This window comes from Artemia franciscana, chromosome 9 (assembly GCF_032884065.1).
Source record: "Artemia franciscana chromosome 9, ASM3288406v1, whole genome shotgun sequence".
Classification (NCBI taxonomy): Eukaryota; Metazoa; Arthropoda; class Branchiopoda; order Anostraca; family Artemiidae; genus Artemia; species Artemia franciscana.
In genome coordinates this window covers 34,165,413-34,182,517 of record NC_088871.1, presented here as the reverse complement: position 1 = coordinate 34,182,517, position 17,105 = coordinate 34,165,413, and the positions used below count along the sequence as shown (strand labels likewise).

The following is a 17,105-nucleotide window of genomic DNA, read 5'->3' as shown; positions in this document are numbered from 1 at the left end:
ATAAATGCTGCAGAATTGCCAGTTAAAAAATCTCCGATTCCACCAATTTATAAGTGCTTTATGATTCAGGCTATAGGCGACAAAAATCATTAAATGGCTGGAGATCGTGAAGTATAAATAAAACTGATGAAGAGCAATCAAGTTATTTTATCAACTCTAATTTTAATAGTATGGTTCTGATCGCTAAATACTACTTCTTATTTTTAGCAGGTTGAACTGAATTTGCTGTTATTAGACTGTTATTGTGAATCATTAAATCAGAATCTCAATAACTGTAAGTCTGTTCTGACACAAAGCTGAGATTCTATACATCAAAAAAGCTTAATCAAATACGACTTTAGAAGATGCAAAAGTTTTATGGAAAAAAGGTACCTGTTTTACTTTATCCTCTACATCAGGATCATCTCTTCTACTAGATGCTGTAATCTGTGCTAATCTAATCTGTTCAGCAGTTGGCTATAAAAGAAGAATCAGGTTAGCAAAACAGGAAAGTAAAATAATTAAGTTTGTCTTTTTATAAAAAAAAAAAAATTATTATTTAAATTAATTTTGAACTAAAACTGGAAAACATCATGAAAGAATCGTGCGCATGAAAGCATTAGTTTGTCTACTTCAAGAAGGTCTAAAAAAATACAATCTTAATTAATATAATAAATTTATTTACATGAATTTTCAAACAGTTCGTGGTAACGAACTGTAGTAAGGAGCGACCCGGCTCAATAGTAAATGGAGCTCTAAAAAACGGAATTTTGATGCTAAAATATACATCAAAAGAATCGGATTTTCATGCTGATTTTAAATATATAAGTTTCATCAAATTTAGTCTTTGTCATCAAAAGTTACGAGCCTGAAAAAATTTGCCTTATTTTGGAAAATAGGGGGAAACACCCCCGAAAAGTCACAGAATCTTAACGAAAATCACACCATCGCATTCGGCGTATCAGAGAACCCTACAGCAAAAATTTCAAGCTCCTATCTACAAAATGTGGAATTTCGTATTTTTTGCCAGAAGACAAATCACGGGTGCGTGTTTATTTGTTTGTTTTTTTCTTTTTTTTCCAGGGGTCATCGTATCGACCAAGTGGTCCTAGAATGTCGCAAGAGGGCTCATTCTAACAGAAATGACAAAAAAATGGAGGGCACCTAGGCCCCCTCCCACGCTCATTTTTTCTCCAAAGTCAACGGATCAAAATTTTGAGATAGCCATTTTGTTCCGCATAGTCAAAAACCATAATAACTATGTCTTTGGAAATGACTTACTCCCCCACGGTCCCTGGGGGAGGGCTGCAAGTTAAAACTTCGACCAGTGTTTACATATAATAATGGTTATTGGGAAGTGTACTGACGTTTTCAGGGGATTTTTTTTTATTTTGGGGGTGGGGTTGAGGGGAGGGGGCTATGTGGGAGGATCTTTCCTTGGAGAAATATGTCACGGGGGAAGAGAAATTCAATTAAAAGGGCGCAGGATTTTCTAAAATTACTATAAAAAAAAAACAATGAAAAAATAAACATGGAAAAGTTTTTTCAATTGAAAGTAAGGAGTAACATTGAAACTTAAAATGAGCAGAGATGATTACGCATATGAGGGGTTCTAAAAATACTTTAGCATAAAGAGCGAGGTATTTAGGAGGAGATAAATACTTTGCTCTTTATGCTATAGTATGTTTAGTAATTTCAACTATTTATTCTACGGCCTTTCTGATTCAGGGGTCATTCTTAAAGAATTAGGACAAAACTTACAATTTAGTGTAAAGAGCGAGGTATTAACGAGGGTACAAACCCCCTCATATACATAATAAAAATTTAAGAATATATAAGTTTGTAATGTAAGTTAATTCTTAAGTTACGTATTTTTTTTACTAATAAAAACATACGTTAAAAATTAAAATTCATAGTTGCCTTTTTATGTAACCGAAAAATTGCAGGACAACTAGGCCTCCTTCCCCACCCCTTATTTCTCAAAATCGTCTGATCAAAACTAAGAGAAATCCATTTAGCCAAAATAGGAATTAATATGCAAATTTCATTTTAATAATTTATGTGTGGAGAGCCAAAATCAAACATGCATTAATTCAAAAACGATCAGCTAGTTTTTTTAACTGAAAGTAAGGAGCGACATTAAAACTTAAAACGAACAGAATTACTAAGTATATGAAATGGGTTGTCCCCTCCGCAATCCCACACTCTTTACGCTAAAGTTTGACTCTTTGCCACAATTCTGCTTTTTAAAACAATTAAAAGCTTTAGCGTAAAGAGCGAGGGATTGCGGAGGGGACAACCCATTTCATATACGAAGTAATTTCTGTTCGTTTTAAGTTTTAATGTCGCTCCTTACTTTCAGTTAAAAAACTAGTTTTTTTATGTAATTTATATAAAGAACGTATATAAGAACGGAACTACCTTGTATATAAGGGGACTGTCCCCTTTTTGTTCATTAAACAAAGTTTTTTAGTGTCTTTAATTTGTTTGTGGACAGGGACCGACACACAGTAAATATTCGGGAGGAACGCCAACGAAAGTTTACCCGCTCTGCTCCACCGATTAAAGGGAAACTAGAAACCTCCTCCCACCCCCACCCTCTTTTCCCTAAGCGCATCGAGTCAAAATTTTGAGACATTCATTTTTTTCAAAATAGTCCAAAGACCCCAAAAACCAAGAGTTTCGATAACAATAGGTCCATCAAAGAATTGGATTTTTATGCTGATACCAAATATATTGGTCTAATACATACAGGCCAAATAATTGGCCTGTAATTAACGCAATTTTTCAAATTTAACAAAATACTTTGGGTAATCACGCTTCTGAATCTTGAGCATAAGTATCAATGCATTTAAATGCCACTGAAACTTTATCCTACATGATTATTTTCAAGACGACAGTGGAGATGGAAGCTATTTAGTTTGAAAATCAACTTCTTCGAAGATACACACTGTACAGCACCCACTGATAATTTAGGACTAATCCTCCCGTCCTCAACCCTTTTAATAGACACTTTCGTATATGCGTATATTTGGGAGGCTTTGATGCTAGTATTTAATTTGAGTCAGACTAAAAAGCAAGTCTTGTCACAGGACTTGCTTGTACCTATCATGAAAATTACAACGATAATAAGCATTATGTCCGGGTGAATAGTAAAATGAGCAAATGATTAAATTAGTGTAAGGCCGTGGCCGGCATTTGGGCTTAGTAGATATCCAAATGATTTCGTTGCTATTACTTAAACCAGGCATATGGGAAAGAATAGGAGAGGTATTTTAATAAAATCTTTATTCAGATGTTCGTTTTTACAAGTAAGTCTCAGATAAAGGTCAACAGTCTAAAAAAAAAAAGAAAAAAAAGTAGGCTCGCTCCCACCAAATGGCTATAAAAAATAATTTTTGTGTAACACAGATATTTAAACTTTCAGTAATTAAATACCTGTATTTTGGGAGGTTCTGGTTTTTGTATAGCCTCTACTTTTGCAGGTACAATGGGTTCTATAGATTTTGAGGTCCCTTTTAGTTGTTCCCGATTTGGCTGACTGTCTGCTGGTTTTGTCTTGTTTTGATTGCGTCCTCCTCCTCCTGAAGATCCTTTACTTCCAACTGCCATAGTGGTAATCACACTAAGCCAAAAGCTTTTCTATGTACATGCAGTATTTACAGACCTAAAAAAATTGTGTATCTTGAATTACATTTAGGAATATCTACTTCAATACTTAAGGAAGATTTTGGCATTCTAATCTGTAGGAAAAGAAAAATTATATTTTAACACTATGCTCTAATTTTGAAAGATTGTTTCTGTTCCAATGTAATTTTAATGAATTCTTATGAAAAGTTATAAACTCAATCATGATAGTTCCTCCGGCAACATATTTCTATAATCTTATTGTTTCATGATTATAAACGGAGGAGGGGGGAGAGAGATAAATGGTATTTTGACTTTAAACAAGAAATTGACTTTTCTTGGCAATTTTTTTTTACTACAATTAATTCTTAGAATTGTAACTTTGCTAGCTTACATAATAATAACATTCATAAATCCCCCATATTTCCCCCTTAAAATTCTTAGCAGTTCCCACAGCAAATCAACACCAAAACTTTATTAATGAATAATTCCAAAAACAAGAAACATGTTAATAAGCCTAATTTTATACACCATTCTGGGAAGAGACTCTTGGATGGATTAAATAAAAAAAACTAGTTTTTTTAACTAAAAGTAAGGAGCAACATTAAAACTTAAAACGAACAGAAATTACTCCGTATATGAAATGGGTTGTCCCCTCCGCAATCCCTCGCTCTTTACGCTAAAGTTTTTTACTGTTTTAAAAAGTCGGACTGTGACAAAGAGTCAAACGTAAAGAGCGAGGGATTGCGGAGGGGACAACCCATTTCATATACGGAGTAATTTCTGTTCGTTTTATGCTTTAATGTCGCTCCTTCCTTTCGGTTAAAAAAAACTAGTTTTTTTATTTAATTTCTGAACGTTTTTGAATTAATGCATGTTTGATTTTGGCTCTCCGCACATAATTATTAAAATGAAGGAAGCCTAGTTGCCCTCTAATTTTTCGGTTACTTAAAAAGGCAACTAGAACTTTTAATATTTAACGAACGTTTTATTAGTAAAAAATATACATAACTTAAGAATTAACTTTCGTAACAAACTTTTATATTCTTATATTTATATTATGTATACGAGGCTAAATCTTAAGTTTTGTCCCAATTCTTTAAGAATGACCCCTGAATCAGAAAGGCCGTAGAATAAATAGCTAAAATTACTAAAAATACTTTAGTATAATGAATGAGGTATTTATCTCTCCCTAAATACCTCGCTCTTTAAGCTAAAGTATTTTTAGAACCCCTCATATGCGTAATAATCTCTGTTCGTTTTAAGTTGTAATGCTACTCCTTACTTTCAATTGAAAAAAAATGTTTCATGTTTATTTTTTCATTGTTTTTTTTTTATAGCAATGCTAGAAAATATCGCCCCCTTTTCATTGAATTTCTCTTCCCCCGTGACATATTCCTCCAATGAAAGATCCTCCCACATAGTCCCCTCCCCTAAATCCCACCCCCAAACCAAAAAAATACCCCTGAAAAGGTCTGTACACTTCCCAATAACCATTGCTGTATGTAAACACTGTTCAAAGTTTGTAACTTGCAGTCCCTCCCACAGGAACTGTGGAGGAGTAAGGCATTCCCAAAGACATAGTTATTATGGTTTTCAACTATGTTGAACAAAATGGCTATCTCAAAATTTTGATCTGTTGACTTTGAGAAAAAAATGAGCGTGGGAGAGGGCCTGGGTGCAATCCAATTTTTTTTGGTCACTTAAAAGAGAACTAGAACTTTTCATTCCCATTAGAATGAGCCCTCTTGCAACATTCTAGGACCACTTGATCGATACGATGAAATTGGAGGCATCCTTCTATAATCCCCAAATTTTCCAGAATAAGACAAATTTTCTCAGGCTCGTAACTTTTGATGACAAAGACTAAATTTGATAAAACTTATATATTTAAAATCAGCATGAAAATCCGATTCTTTTGATGTATCTTTTAGCATCAAAATTCTGTTTTTTAGAGTTTCGTTTACTATTGAGCCGGGTCGCTCCTTATTACAGTTCGTTACCACGAACTGTTTGAAAGGATAGAGACATGATAATAATAATCATAAAGTGCGCTAGAATGTCTTTAAAAACTGTTTAGAAATAATTTCGTCCCTCATAAATTTTCCCAACCCTTTTGGTCCAAAATTATGAAATGTAAAGCTGCAGCCTTTTCAAACAGTTTGTGGTAACAAACTGTAAGGTAGTAAGTAGGTAGTAAGGAGCGATCTGGCTCAATAGTAACTGGAACTTCAAAAAACGGAATTTTGATACCAAAACATAAATCAAAAGAATCGGATTTTTATACTGATTTTAAATATATAAGTTTCATCAAGTTTAGTCATACCAATCAATAGTTACGAAACTGAGAAAATTTGCCTTACTTTCAAAAAAGGGGGAAACATCCCCTATAAGTCATAGAATCTTAATGAAAATCACACCATCAAATTCACCGTATCAGAGAACACTACTGTCTAGATTTCAAGCTCCCACTTGCAAAAATGTGAAATTTTTTATTTTTTGCCTGCCAGAAGAAAGATCAAAGATACGTGTTTTTGTTTTTTGTTTTTCGTGTTTTTTTTTTAGGAGTGATCGTATCGACCCAGTGGTCTTAGAATGTCGCGAGAGGGCACATTCTAGCGAAAATTGAGAGTTCTAGTGACCTTTTTAAGTGACCGAAAAAATTGGAGGACAACAAGGCCCCGTCCCACGCTCATTTTTTCCCAGTCACCGGATCAAAATTTTGAGATGGGCGCTTTGTTCAGCATAGTCAAAAAATATAATAAATTATGTTCTTGAGGATGACTTAATCCCCACAGTCCCCAAGGAAAGGGCTACAAGTTATGAATTATGCCAATTATTTACACATAATATTGGTTATCGGGAAGCTTACGGACGTTTTCAGGGGGTATTTTTCTTGTGGGGGTCTGGGGGGAGTTACGTAGGAGGATATTTCATGGGGGAAGGGAATTTTCCATAGAGGGGAGCCGAATTTCCCAGCATTATCTCAAAACCATAAGAAATTAAATAAATAAATAAAAGTTTTTTCAACTGAAAGTAAGGAGCGACATTAAAACTTAAAACAAACAGAAATTATTACGTATATGAGGGGGTTCGTCCCCTCCTCAATACCTCGCTCTTTACGCTAAAGTCTTTTTTAGTTATTTACTTTGTTATTCAGGAGTCATTTTTAAAGAAATGGGACAAAAATTCGAACTTTAGCATAAAAAAAATATTTTACTTTTAATTTATAACTTTAGTGTAATTTACCCACAAAACCTTAGAAATTATTCCAGGGCGATTAAATCAGCTTATTCCTGACTATTTCTTCATTATTTGCCTCAATCTTGACTCTTAAGTCTATTAAAGTAATCCAACTTAGGAATAAGATTAAACTTTACTGCACAACATTGATCCAAAATAATAATAAAAAAAGACAATTTAATATTGGTGTGTCTGAAAACATTATACCTATAAGACTAATGAATAAATAAACATTAGCTCTTGTAGCATTTTAACCTCTATATGCACTACTTACTTGCAAAATTTGGTCCAATTTTTTCTTGATGTAACAATTTTTAGTTGCAGAACCCTTAATCAAAAACCACACAGCAAACAAAACATAACACCACTTTTTTTCGCTGTAATTATATAGTGAAAAAAGAAATCACCAATACAACAAAACAAAAAAAAAAAACAAAAAAAAGAGAAAGAGAAAGGGAAGACTGTTTTCCTAAATTAGTAATTAATATAGATCAGTACGTGAATGAGGCCTTAACCCTACTCATCCTACACGTTACAAAAATTCGGTTATCACGCGTATCAATCATGAACGCAATGACGTCATGCGGCCAGGAAAAAAACAGCTGATATAAAGAAAACATGACGTCATGTGGTCAGAAAAAAAACAGCTGGTACAAACATAACGTGACGTCATCCCAAGCATATATAGCCTCGAGGTGAATGCAGAGTACTTAGTATATCTTAGAACGCTTATGTGTGAGCATTTTATAGAGTTTTAAAAATGGAAACTACTACTTTTGAAGAATTTACAAAGAAAATGCTGAACGAGAAATTCTATCAACAAGCATTCAAAGCTTATACTGATAATGAGAAGTTCAGAAGCCGCGATGCAGAAATAAATGAAAAAAAACGGTTCAGCTACAGGATTAAAAATGAAATTTATGCCGAGATTGTGAATTTCTTGTTAACTGGAGTTGGTTTTATTACAAAGAATACAAGTGATGTTCCTACAGTTAAACCCTGCAATGATGAAAATGTGAATGCAAGAGCATCGATTTGTAAGACTGCAAGAGCATCAATTGAAGTACCAAAATTTAACTTGACGAATTATTCCAACCTTACTTCCAAGAAGACTCCAAACCGAGTGTGGGTTAGACAACCAAATAATTCACAAGTTCTTAAAGTAGAAGTCTCCAATAATCAAACTGTGGATGCAAGAGTAGCAGTTGAAGCATCAACACGTAATTCGACTGATTTTTGCAACGTTACTTGTAAGAATACTACAAACCGAGTGCAGATTAGACAGCCGAATTCAAAAAAACGGAGTGTATTTGAAAGACTTGGAGAAGTTGTCAATAGCAACAGAGACTCCAAAGATTCTGAATTGTTGACAGACAGCCAAATAACTCAACCAAAGTCAAAAAGAATGAGCATCAAAGATAGACTCGGGGATATTGTCAATTTGAAAGGAAAGCAATGCTACCAGCAGAAGATGCACAGAACATACAAATATGTGAAGAAATTGTGTCGATATGGTTTGAAGTGCTATAGAGCAAAATGTCCATTTATTCATTAGCCTTAGAGTAATAATTCGTTTGGACAAATGCAAAATTATTTGTTTTTAATATTTTTTGGATCAGTGTTTTACAATAAAATTTGATGTTATTGACCCTTTGAATTACTTTAATAGACTTAAGAGTCAGGAATGAGTAGAGTCAGGAATATTCCTATTTCATAGTCCAAAAAAATCCCAGACTTATGGAAAGGTGAATATTTCTCGCTTTTTTGTTTCTTCCTCTGTCTTTCCCTCAATTTTAGAATTTAATCTTTAAGCACACTTTTCGTTTCTTTTTGCTTACATTTGCTTTCTATCAATCTTACGATTGAGAGTCAATATGTAACCGACTTCGTATCAAGACTAACTAAGTAAAGTGCAATAGGATAAAGGATTCAATGGGTGATTTATTATATAGAGTAGAAAATTACCTGGTTTTTTTATTCTTTTTCCTTGAATTATCATTGTAATTTACCAAAATTTTTAGATTTTTACTAGAAATTGAACATTTTTTTTTTTTTTTTTTTAGAGATCTTTTTTTAGAGTTTCATGAATATCCTGATGATTTTTTCTTTGCTTTGATTGATAAATTAACAACTAAAAATTTCCAATCATACAACCATTTAGCCTATAACAAAAATATGGTCAAGCACTATGTCCTTCTATTTCTTTTCTATTATATTCTTTTCTTCTATTATCAAATATTGGCTACATAATATGTTGTTTGCATAAGATTATTTTACATGTGAATTAGACTTTTCCCTGTCAATAATAACCTTTTTTCTAAATTCCTGTTAATTCATCACTATTAACGCTTAGCATATAACCCTGACGAGGATAGGCTGTGTATAAAAGATTGGAGTTATTCTACTGTTGAAACAAAGTTAACTTTTTCTCCATCGCTCCTTTATACATCCCTATCCAGGACAAGAAAATCCTGCTCGTGTGGCTTCAAGGCATAAGGTTGGACCTTTCACGATTTATAATAACAAAACCCATGACTGCTGACAGTGCTCACGGGTGAACTTGAGGAGTGGCATCCCTTGAGGAAATTATAGCCTAGTAAACAACACAGCATTGGATTCTGATTAACGCGATAATTCTTCTGGGTTTGTTTTGTTTTGACGGGCTTTCCTGCGCTAAGAAACTTCTTCCTAACTAAGTTACCTATTATGGGTTGCCTCCCCCTAGCGGCATAATATTTGTAGGCATGAATATATAATGAGTCAGAGGTGATAGGCTTGAGACTGCATGTGCAGGATTTTGACTTGTTGACAGAAGATCATCATCAAGTATGGAAAACTAGGTTGTAACCAAGGACCCAGGAATGCGTCAAGCCTCCATTCACACTGGAGGTCCCAGGTTTCCTTACTGCCCAGTTCTAAGCCAGCTGAGGTGCTTTGAATAGACTTGAGTAGATGTTTTAGTCCCAGTCCTGCATTGGTTGTGTGCGACCATTGCTTTTCTTGAGGCAATAACAATTTCAATGATTTAAAGGACACAAAAAATGCAACTTGAAATGTTAGAACATAAATTCAGACGCTTCAACCTGGACTTATTAGGAGTTTCAGAAACGCTAATCCCAGGGGCAAAATATTAAATTGGGAGACATTATACTTCATTTACTCAATGGGACGAATGAGGTGCATAGGCAGGAAGTAGGACTTATGGTCAATAAGGAAAATACATTCTAAGACAAAGCTGACAATTCAAGATGTATGACAAACAAGAAAAACAAATAACACAATTAAATGCCTGAGAAAACGATGGTAATATCAGTCAGTGGACAGAAAAGAAGCAAAAAGGACAAAAGTATAAATTTTGGCAAGAGCCTCTGCCAAGTCATCTTCAGTGCTCAAAAAAAGAACAGAAACTAACGTTTAACTTTGGTTAGATTTTCTTCTCTCTTTTTTTTAACACTGAAGGCAGCTTGGGGGAGGTTCTTGCCAAAATATCTGCTTTTGTCCTTTTTGCTTCTTTTCTGTCCACTGGCTGATATTACCCTTGTTTTCTCAGTTATCTAATTATATAATTAATCATTTTCTTGTTTGTCATACATGACGAATAAGGAAGCTGCCAAGTCTTAATTAGGCTGGAAAGGCATTAATAATAGAAAGCTGATTTCTCATTTTATGACTAAAAAGTGCAGAGTATCAATCATAGAAGTACATGCCCCAGTAGAACTAACTGATGGAGATAGTATTATCTCAGGTGAATTTTACTTACAGCTACAGGATCCCAAGTAGAAATATGGCACTTTTATTAGGGAATTTTAATGCCAAGGGCAGTAAAAATAGGATAGATGGTATTGTAGCCTGGGTAAATTTGATGCAGGAAAAGAAAACAGTAATGGTTTGATTACTGCAATTATGCAGGTTTAACAATCCAGTCATAACCAATACAGTATTTGGTCATAAAATGGTTCATACGATAAACTATAATGGTGCAATGCTTCAAACAAAATGTATTCCAGCATTAGTTTTTAATTGCAAGCATAAAAAAAAATACTAAAAATCAATGAATTTATACTTATTTATGTTTTTACTGTGTATTGTGTTGATGTTTTTTTTGTGGTCCTTATAAGTTTTTACCAAATAATGGTAAGATAATTAAACTTATTGATAATGTTATATAAACTGAAGACTGACACGACGAATACAACACAAAGGAGATCATCTAATAGTAGCTAGTGTGGTTTTAGGAAGGGGATAGGATGCATCAATCAAATCTTTACTCTTATATTAATAATTAATAAGTACCTGAATGACCAAATCCCCTTAGTCCCCAGTTGAATAGATTATGAGCAATTTGTTTATTCACCTGACAGAGAAACTTCAGCAAAGGTTGTATGCTTGTATTGAATACCAGATAAATACATTTAAGTGATTAGGGCTATGGATGGGATATACATTGCTGAAGTTAATGTATAACATGAGGGTTTTGTACCAAATCAAGAAGTAAGCAGGGTACGTTATATCCTTAGTTGTATAGAATATTTTGATGGACTTTGTCTCCAGGAGCACAGCAAAAGCAATGGGAGGATAGAGAATCAATCCATATGGGAAGAGGACAGTCAACTGGGGAAAAATTTGTACACCTCAGCAGAACTAATAAAATCAGAATCAGATAGCCAGTAAAGTAAGATCTGAGTAACATTAAAAAGAAAAGAAAAAAAAGAGTTTCCAATTGAAAACAAACACACATACAAAATTATGTATATGAGGGGTTCTATCTTCCTCAATACCCTGCTTTTCATGCTAGTTTTATAATGCTTAACTTAAAGTATTTACGAGTATAGAAAATGTAGTTTTGCAATTAAAAATATAAAATTGTATCAATTGCATTTTTTTTTACTTACCAATTGGCTTTAAAAAAAAATTTGAACTAAATGTTTTAATGTTTTAATTGAATCTAAAGCAAAAAGCTCATCTATTCTTGAAGCACTGTAAAAAATCAATTTTATCCCATTCCAATTGACTTCGTGTTTGAGCATTTGTTTTTAAAACATTGGGATGAAAAAGAATCTATCTTTAGTTTAACAAATAGGGTGTTGGGGAGGAGGAAGACTTGCTTATATTTGGAATAATTTTTTTCCTTTTGAGCTTTCATATCACTCTTTACTTTCATTTACAAAAAAAAACTTTTTGTATATAATTTTTGTCTGTTTTTAGTATTGCACCCAGGGTACTTCAAATATGAGAAGGGCTACAGCCCCATCAAACCCAATTTTACATCAAGTTTAACTTCTACAAAAATATGCTTCAAGAAACATAAATCATTCAGAGTATTTACTTTTTAAAATATTAAATAAAAAAACTAGTTTTTTTAACTGAAAGTAAGGAGCGACATTAAAACTTAAAAGGAACAGAAATTACTCCGTATATGAAATGGGTTGTCCCCTCCGCAATCCCTCGCTCTTTACGCTAAAGTTTTTAATTGTTTTAAAAAGTTGAATTGTGGCAAAGAATCAAACTACAATAGTGAGTCAAACTCACTACAATACTCTATAGCCATAAGTTTCGTAAAATATGTTTTTGGGCCCCACATTTCCTCCATCGAAATAAAGAATAGGAAGTCCCTTGCCTCTCATTCCCCCGACAGGTGGATGAAATGTGGGACCCAGAAACGTGTTTTCACAATCTACCTTAAATTTTGCCTCTCTATGAACTGTAGTAAGGAGCGACCCGGCTCAATAGTAACCAAAACTCTAGAAACTGTAATTTTGATACCAATAGCTACATCAAAAGAATCGCATTTTAATGCTGATTTTAAATATATAAGTTTCATCAAGTTTAATCTCACCCATCAAAAGTTACGAGCCTGAGAAAATTTGCCCTATTTTAGAAAATAGGAGGAATCACCCCCTAAAAGTCATAAAATCTTAACGAAAATCAGACCATCAGATTCAGCGTATCAGAGAACCCTATTGTAGAAGTTTCAAGCTCCTGTCTACAAAAATATGGAATTTTGTATTTTTTGCCAGAAGGCAGATCACGGATTAATGTTTATTTCTTTCTTTGTTGGTTGTTTTTTTTTCCAGGGGTGATCGTATCGACCCAGTGGTCCTAGAATGTTGCGAGAGGGCTCATTCTAACGGAAATGAAATGTTTTAGTGCCCGTTTTAAGTGACCAAAAAAATTGGAGGGTACCTAGTCCCCCTCCCACTCTAATTATTTTCCCAAAGTCAACGGATCAAAATTCTGAGATAGCCATTTTATTCAGCGTAGTCGAAAAACCTTATAACTATGTCTTTGGGGACGACTTACTCCCCCACAGTCCCCGTGGGAGGGGCTACAAAATAAAAACTTGACCAATGCCTACATATAGCAATGGTTATTGGGAAGTGTATAGACGTTTTCAGGGGCATTTTTTGGTTGGGGGGAGGAAAGAGGGGGATATTTTGAGGGAACTTTCCATCGAGAAATTTGTCATGGGGGAAGAGAATTTCCATGAAGGGATTGCAGGATTTTCTAGCATTATTTAAAAAAAAAAAAATGAAAAAATAAATATGTAGAAGTTTTTTCAACTGGAAGTAAGGATTAAAACTGCATTAAAAGCAGCATTAAAACTTAAAATGAACAGAAATTATTACGCTTACGAGGGGCTCGCCTCCTCTTAATACCTCGCTCTTTAAGCTAAAGTATTTTAGTAATTTCAACTATTTATTCTATGGCGTTTGTGATTCAGGGGTCATTCTTAATGAATTGGGACAAAATTTAAGCTTTAGTGTAAAGAGCGAGGTACTGACGAGGGGGTGAACCCCTCATATATGTAATATAAACATGATAATACAAAAGTTCACTACGTAACCTAATTTATAAGTTACGTATATCTTTTACTAATAAAAACAGTCGTAAATAATTAAAAGTTCTAGTTGCCTTTTTAATTAACCAAAAAATCGGAGGGCAACTAGGCTTCCTCCCCCGCTCTTTTTTTTTCTCAAAATCATTCGATCAACACTATGAGAAAACGATTTAGTCAAAAAAATAAATATGCAAGTTTCGTCGGAGATCAAAAATCAAAGCATGCATTGATTCAAAAACGTTCAGAAATTAAACTAAAAAAAAAACAGTTTTTTTAACTGAAAGTGAGGAGCGACATTAAAACTTTAGCGTAAAGGGCGGGGCGTTGATGAGGAAGCAGCCCCTTTCATATACGAAGTAATTTCTGTTCGTTTTAAGTTTTAATATCGCTCCTTACTTTCAGTTAAAAAAAAACTTGCTTTTTTATTTAATCGGCTTAAAACAAGATTAATTAGTTTCTTTATCTAGTGGGCTGCTATACAGAGAAAAAATTTCAAACTAATCTTGACTCCAGTGGTTTGTGATGCTCAAAGATAGATCCAAGCTTAGAAAATAGACTTACAATTATTTGGAATAATTTCCTTTTCTTTTGAACTTTCATGTCACTCTTTAGTTTCATTTTCAAAAAATGAAACTTATTTTTTATAATTTTGTCTGTTTTTAATATCCCACACAGGGTACTTCAAATATGAGAAGGGCTACAGCCCCATCAAACCCAATTTTTACATCTAAGTTTTACTTCTGCAAAACAATGCTATGAAACAAAATGAATCATTCAGTATATTTACTTTTTGAAATAAAATATGATTTTCGAAAATAAACCCTTATCTCCACAGAAAGAGAGAAACCGTCACTCCCTCAGCATCCATACTGCATGTTTCTTCTTGTATTAATCCAGATATGTGTTCTTCTAAATGATTAGAGGTCAGAGGTTAAATCCTTAAGCATCTGAATTTCCCTTCAAATTGATCAACAGCCTACTAGTGAGCAGCTATCCAATACTCTAAAACCACGTTTTTGGGCCCCACAGTTCCTCCATTTAAATAAAAAATAGGACGACCCTTGACTCTCAATTCCCCAACAACCTTATAAATTTTTATTTACAAGGCATGTAGACATTTGTTTTTCCTGAGATACAGCAGATATACCATTGTGATTGCCTGGACACAGCATCTTTTGATCTACCTGAACCCCTCCCCCAACTCAAATATGAGCCCCACTTGACCCTCACAACCTCCTGAAAATCTCCGTTAAATCCCCCAAGCTGTCCCTGAAATAATGTAGACACACAATTTCAATAGCCTGGGAACACATGGTTTCTTACTTTAAGATTTTACCATGGATTGATTCTAATCTAGAAGGGGCTCTTAATGTAAAAATATAAAAACAAACTGGAGACCAAACTTTAGAACCATTTCCCTCTATCCCCTAGTCCAAATTCAAGGTTCACTTGTCCCCCTTCCCCCAGCCAATATTCCATGTAAGTTTAAACTTTATCCCCCAAAGCTATTCCCAGTATATTGCAGATATATAGCATCAATCACCTGGCAACAAATAATATCTTTTAATTTACCATGGTCATTAATTGCAAATGGGTTGTGGGCCCCATAGAGGATTACAGTACAGAGATCTTTTAGTGGATAAAAAGAAAAACATTTTCAGGCCATCTCCCTTCTCCAAATTACAACTGAAGGTTCACTTGGTCTCCTAGCACTCCATAAAAGTATCAACTTGATGCCATAAGCCATTTTAGAGCTATTGCAAACAGACAAATTTAAACAATCTTGCACTACATAGTGTTTTTTTATTTACCTTGATGCTAAGACATGAGTACATTTTAATTCTCAAGAATACTTGCACTGCAAAACTGTTCAGGTGGGCTGGATACAGCCCATAATTTTTGGTCTCCCTTTTCCTTTCCTAAACTACGTAAAAGTTGCAATTCATTCCCCAAATCCGTTGCTGAGATGTTGTACATACAGCATTTTGATGGCCAGGATGTACATGCTGTCCTTTGACTTAGCTCAGCTGTCTCCCTTATTCACAGTAAAAATATTTAAAAGGCACAGCATGTAACCAGCCTTTTAGACAGCAAATCACCCAAAACGTAGAGACATTTTACTGAACCTCTATGTTTCCCAATCTGATTTGTGTTGTATAGGCTACTATAAATTCAGCCCACCAAGGTGTGTGCAATTATCTATGAAAATGGCTCCTTCAGAGATCTAGCCCTAGCAATCCTTTCCATTTCCAAAAGTCCTGAAACATCACAGCCTATGGGGTAATATCTGCAACAATCAGACAGAGCCTAATCTGACAAATGTTTTGAGTGGAATGTATCTTTAAAACAGTTCATTGTAATAAGCTGAAAGTAAAGAGCAATGCAACTCAAGAGTAACAAAAACTAAAAACGAAATTCTGATATAAATAGACACATCAAAAGAATTGAATTTTTATGTTGATTTTAAATATATAAGTTTCATCAACTTTAGTCCTACCCATCAAAAGCTACAAACCTGAGAAAATGTGCCTTGTTTTCGAAAACAGGGGGAAACTACTGTAGGGCGGTACAGTAGGGTTCAGTGAACCCTGCTGAAGAGGTTTCAAGCTCCTATGTGGAATTTTATATTTTTTACCAGAAGAAAGATCATGGATGCCTGTTTAATTGTTTTGTTTTGTTTTCCAGGGGTGATTGCATCAACCAAGTGATCCTAGAATGTCACGAGAGGGCTCACTCGAACGGAAATTAGAAGTTCTAGGGCCCTTTTTAAGTGATCAAAAAATTGGAGGGCAACTAGGCCCCCTCCCACGCTCATTTGTTCCCAATGTCACCGGATCAAAATTTTGAGATAGCCATTTTGTTCAACATAGTCAAAAAATTTAATAACTATGTCTTTGAAGATGACTGAATCCCCACAGTCCCCAAAGGAAGGGCTGCAAGTTATGAACTTTGCCCACTGTTTACATATAGTATTGGTTATTGGGAATTATACAGACATTTTCAGGGGGGATTTTTCTGGGGGGGATCACGGGGGACAGGGTTATGTGAATGATATTTCCACGGAGGAATTTTTTATGGGAGAAGAGAATTTCACTGAAGGGAGCGCTAGATTTCCCAGGATTATTTAAAAAGCAATTAGATATTAAATTTTTAAAAAGTTTTTTCAGCCTAAAATAAGGAGCAACATTAAAACTTAAAATAAGGAGCAACATTAAAACTAAAAACAAACAGAAATTATTACATATATGAGTGGGTTTGCCCCCTCATCAATAACTTGCTCTTTATGCTAAAATAGTTTGAGCAACTTCAAAAAATCTATTTATTCTAATTAAATGGCTTTTGGGATTCAGGGTACATTCTTAAAGAATTGGAATAAAATTCGAACTTCAGCATAAACAGCAAGGCATTGATGAGGGGG

General features: G+C 34.3%; 1 protein-coding gene across 2 annotated transcripts in view; it reads right to left on the bottom strand.

Moving 5' to 3' along the window:
* LOC136031314 (ubiquitin-associated protein 2-like) overlaps positions 1-17,105 on the bottom strand; it is a 91,915-nt gene that overhangs the window by 55,605 nt on the left and 19,205 nt on the right. For both annotated transcript variants that reach the window (XM_065710782.1, XM_065710783.1), the window contains exons 2-3: positions 3,418-3,646; positions 373-456 (exon numbers count right to left, since the gene is read on the bottom strand). In XM_065710782.1, the coding sequence (XP_065566854.1) occupies positions 373-456; positions 3,418-3,591 (258 nt within the window). In that variant the 5' untranslated portion in view covers positions 3,592-3,646. The remainder of the gene's footprint in view (positions 1-372; positions 457-3,417; positions 3,647-17,105) is intronic.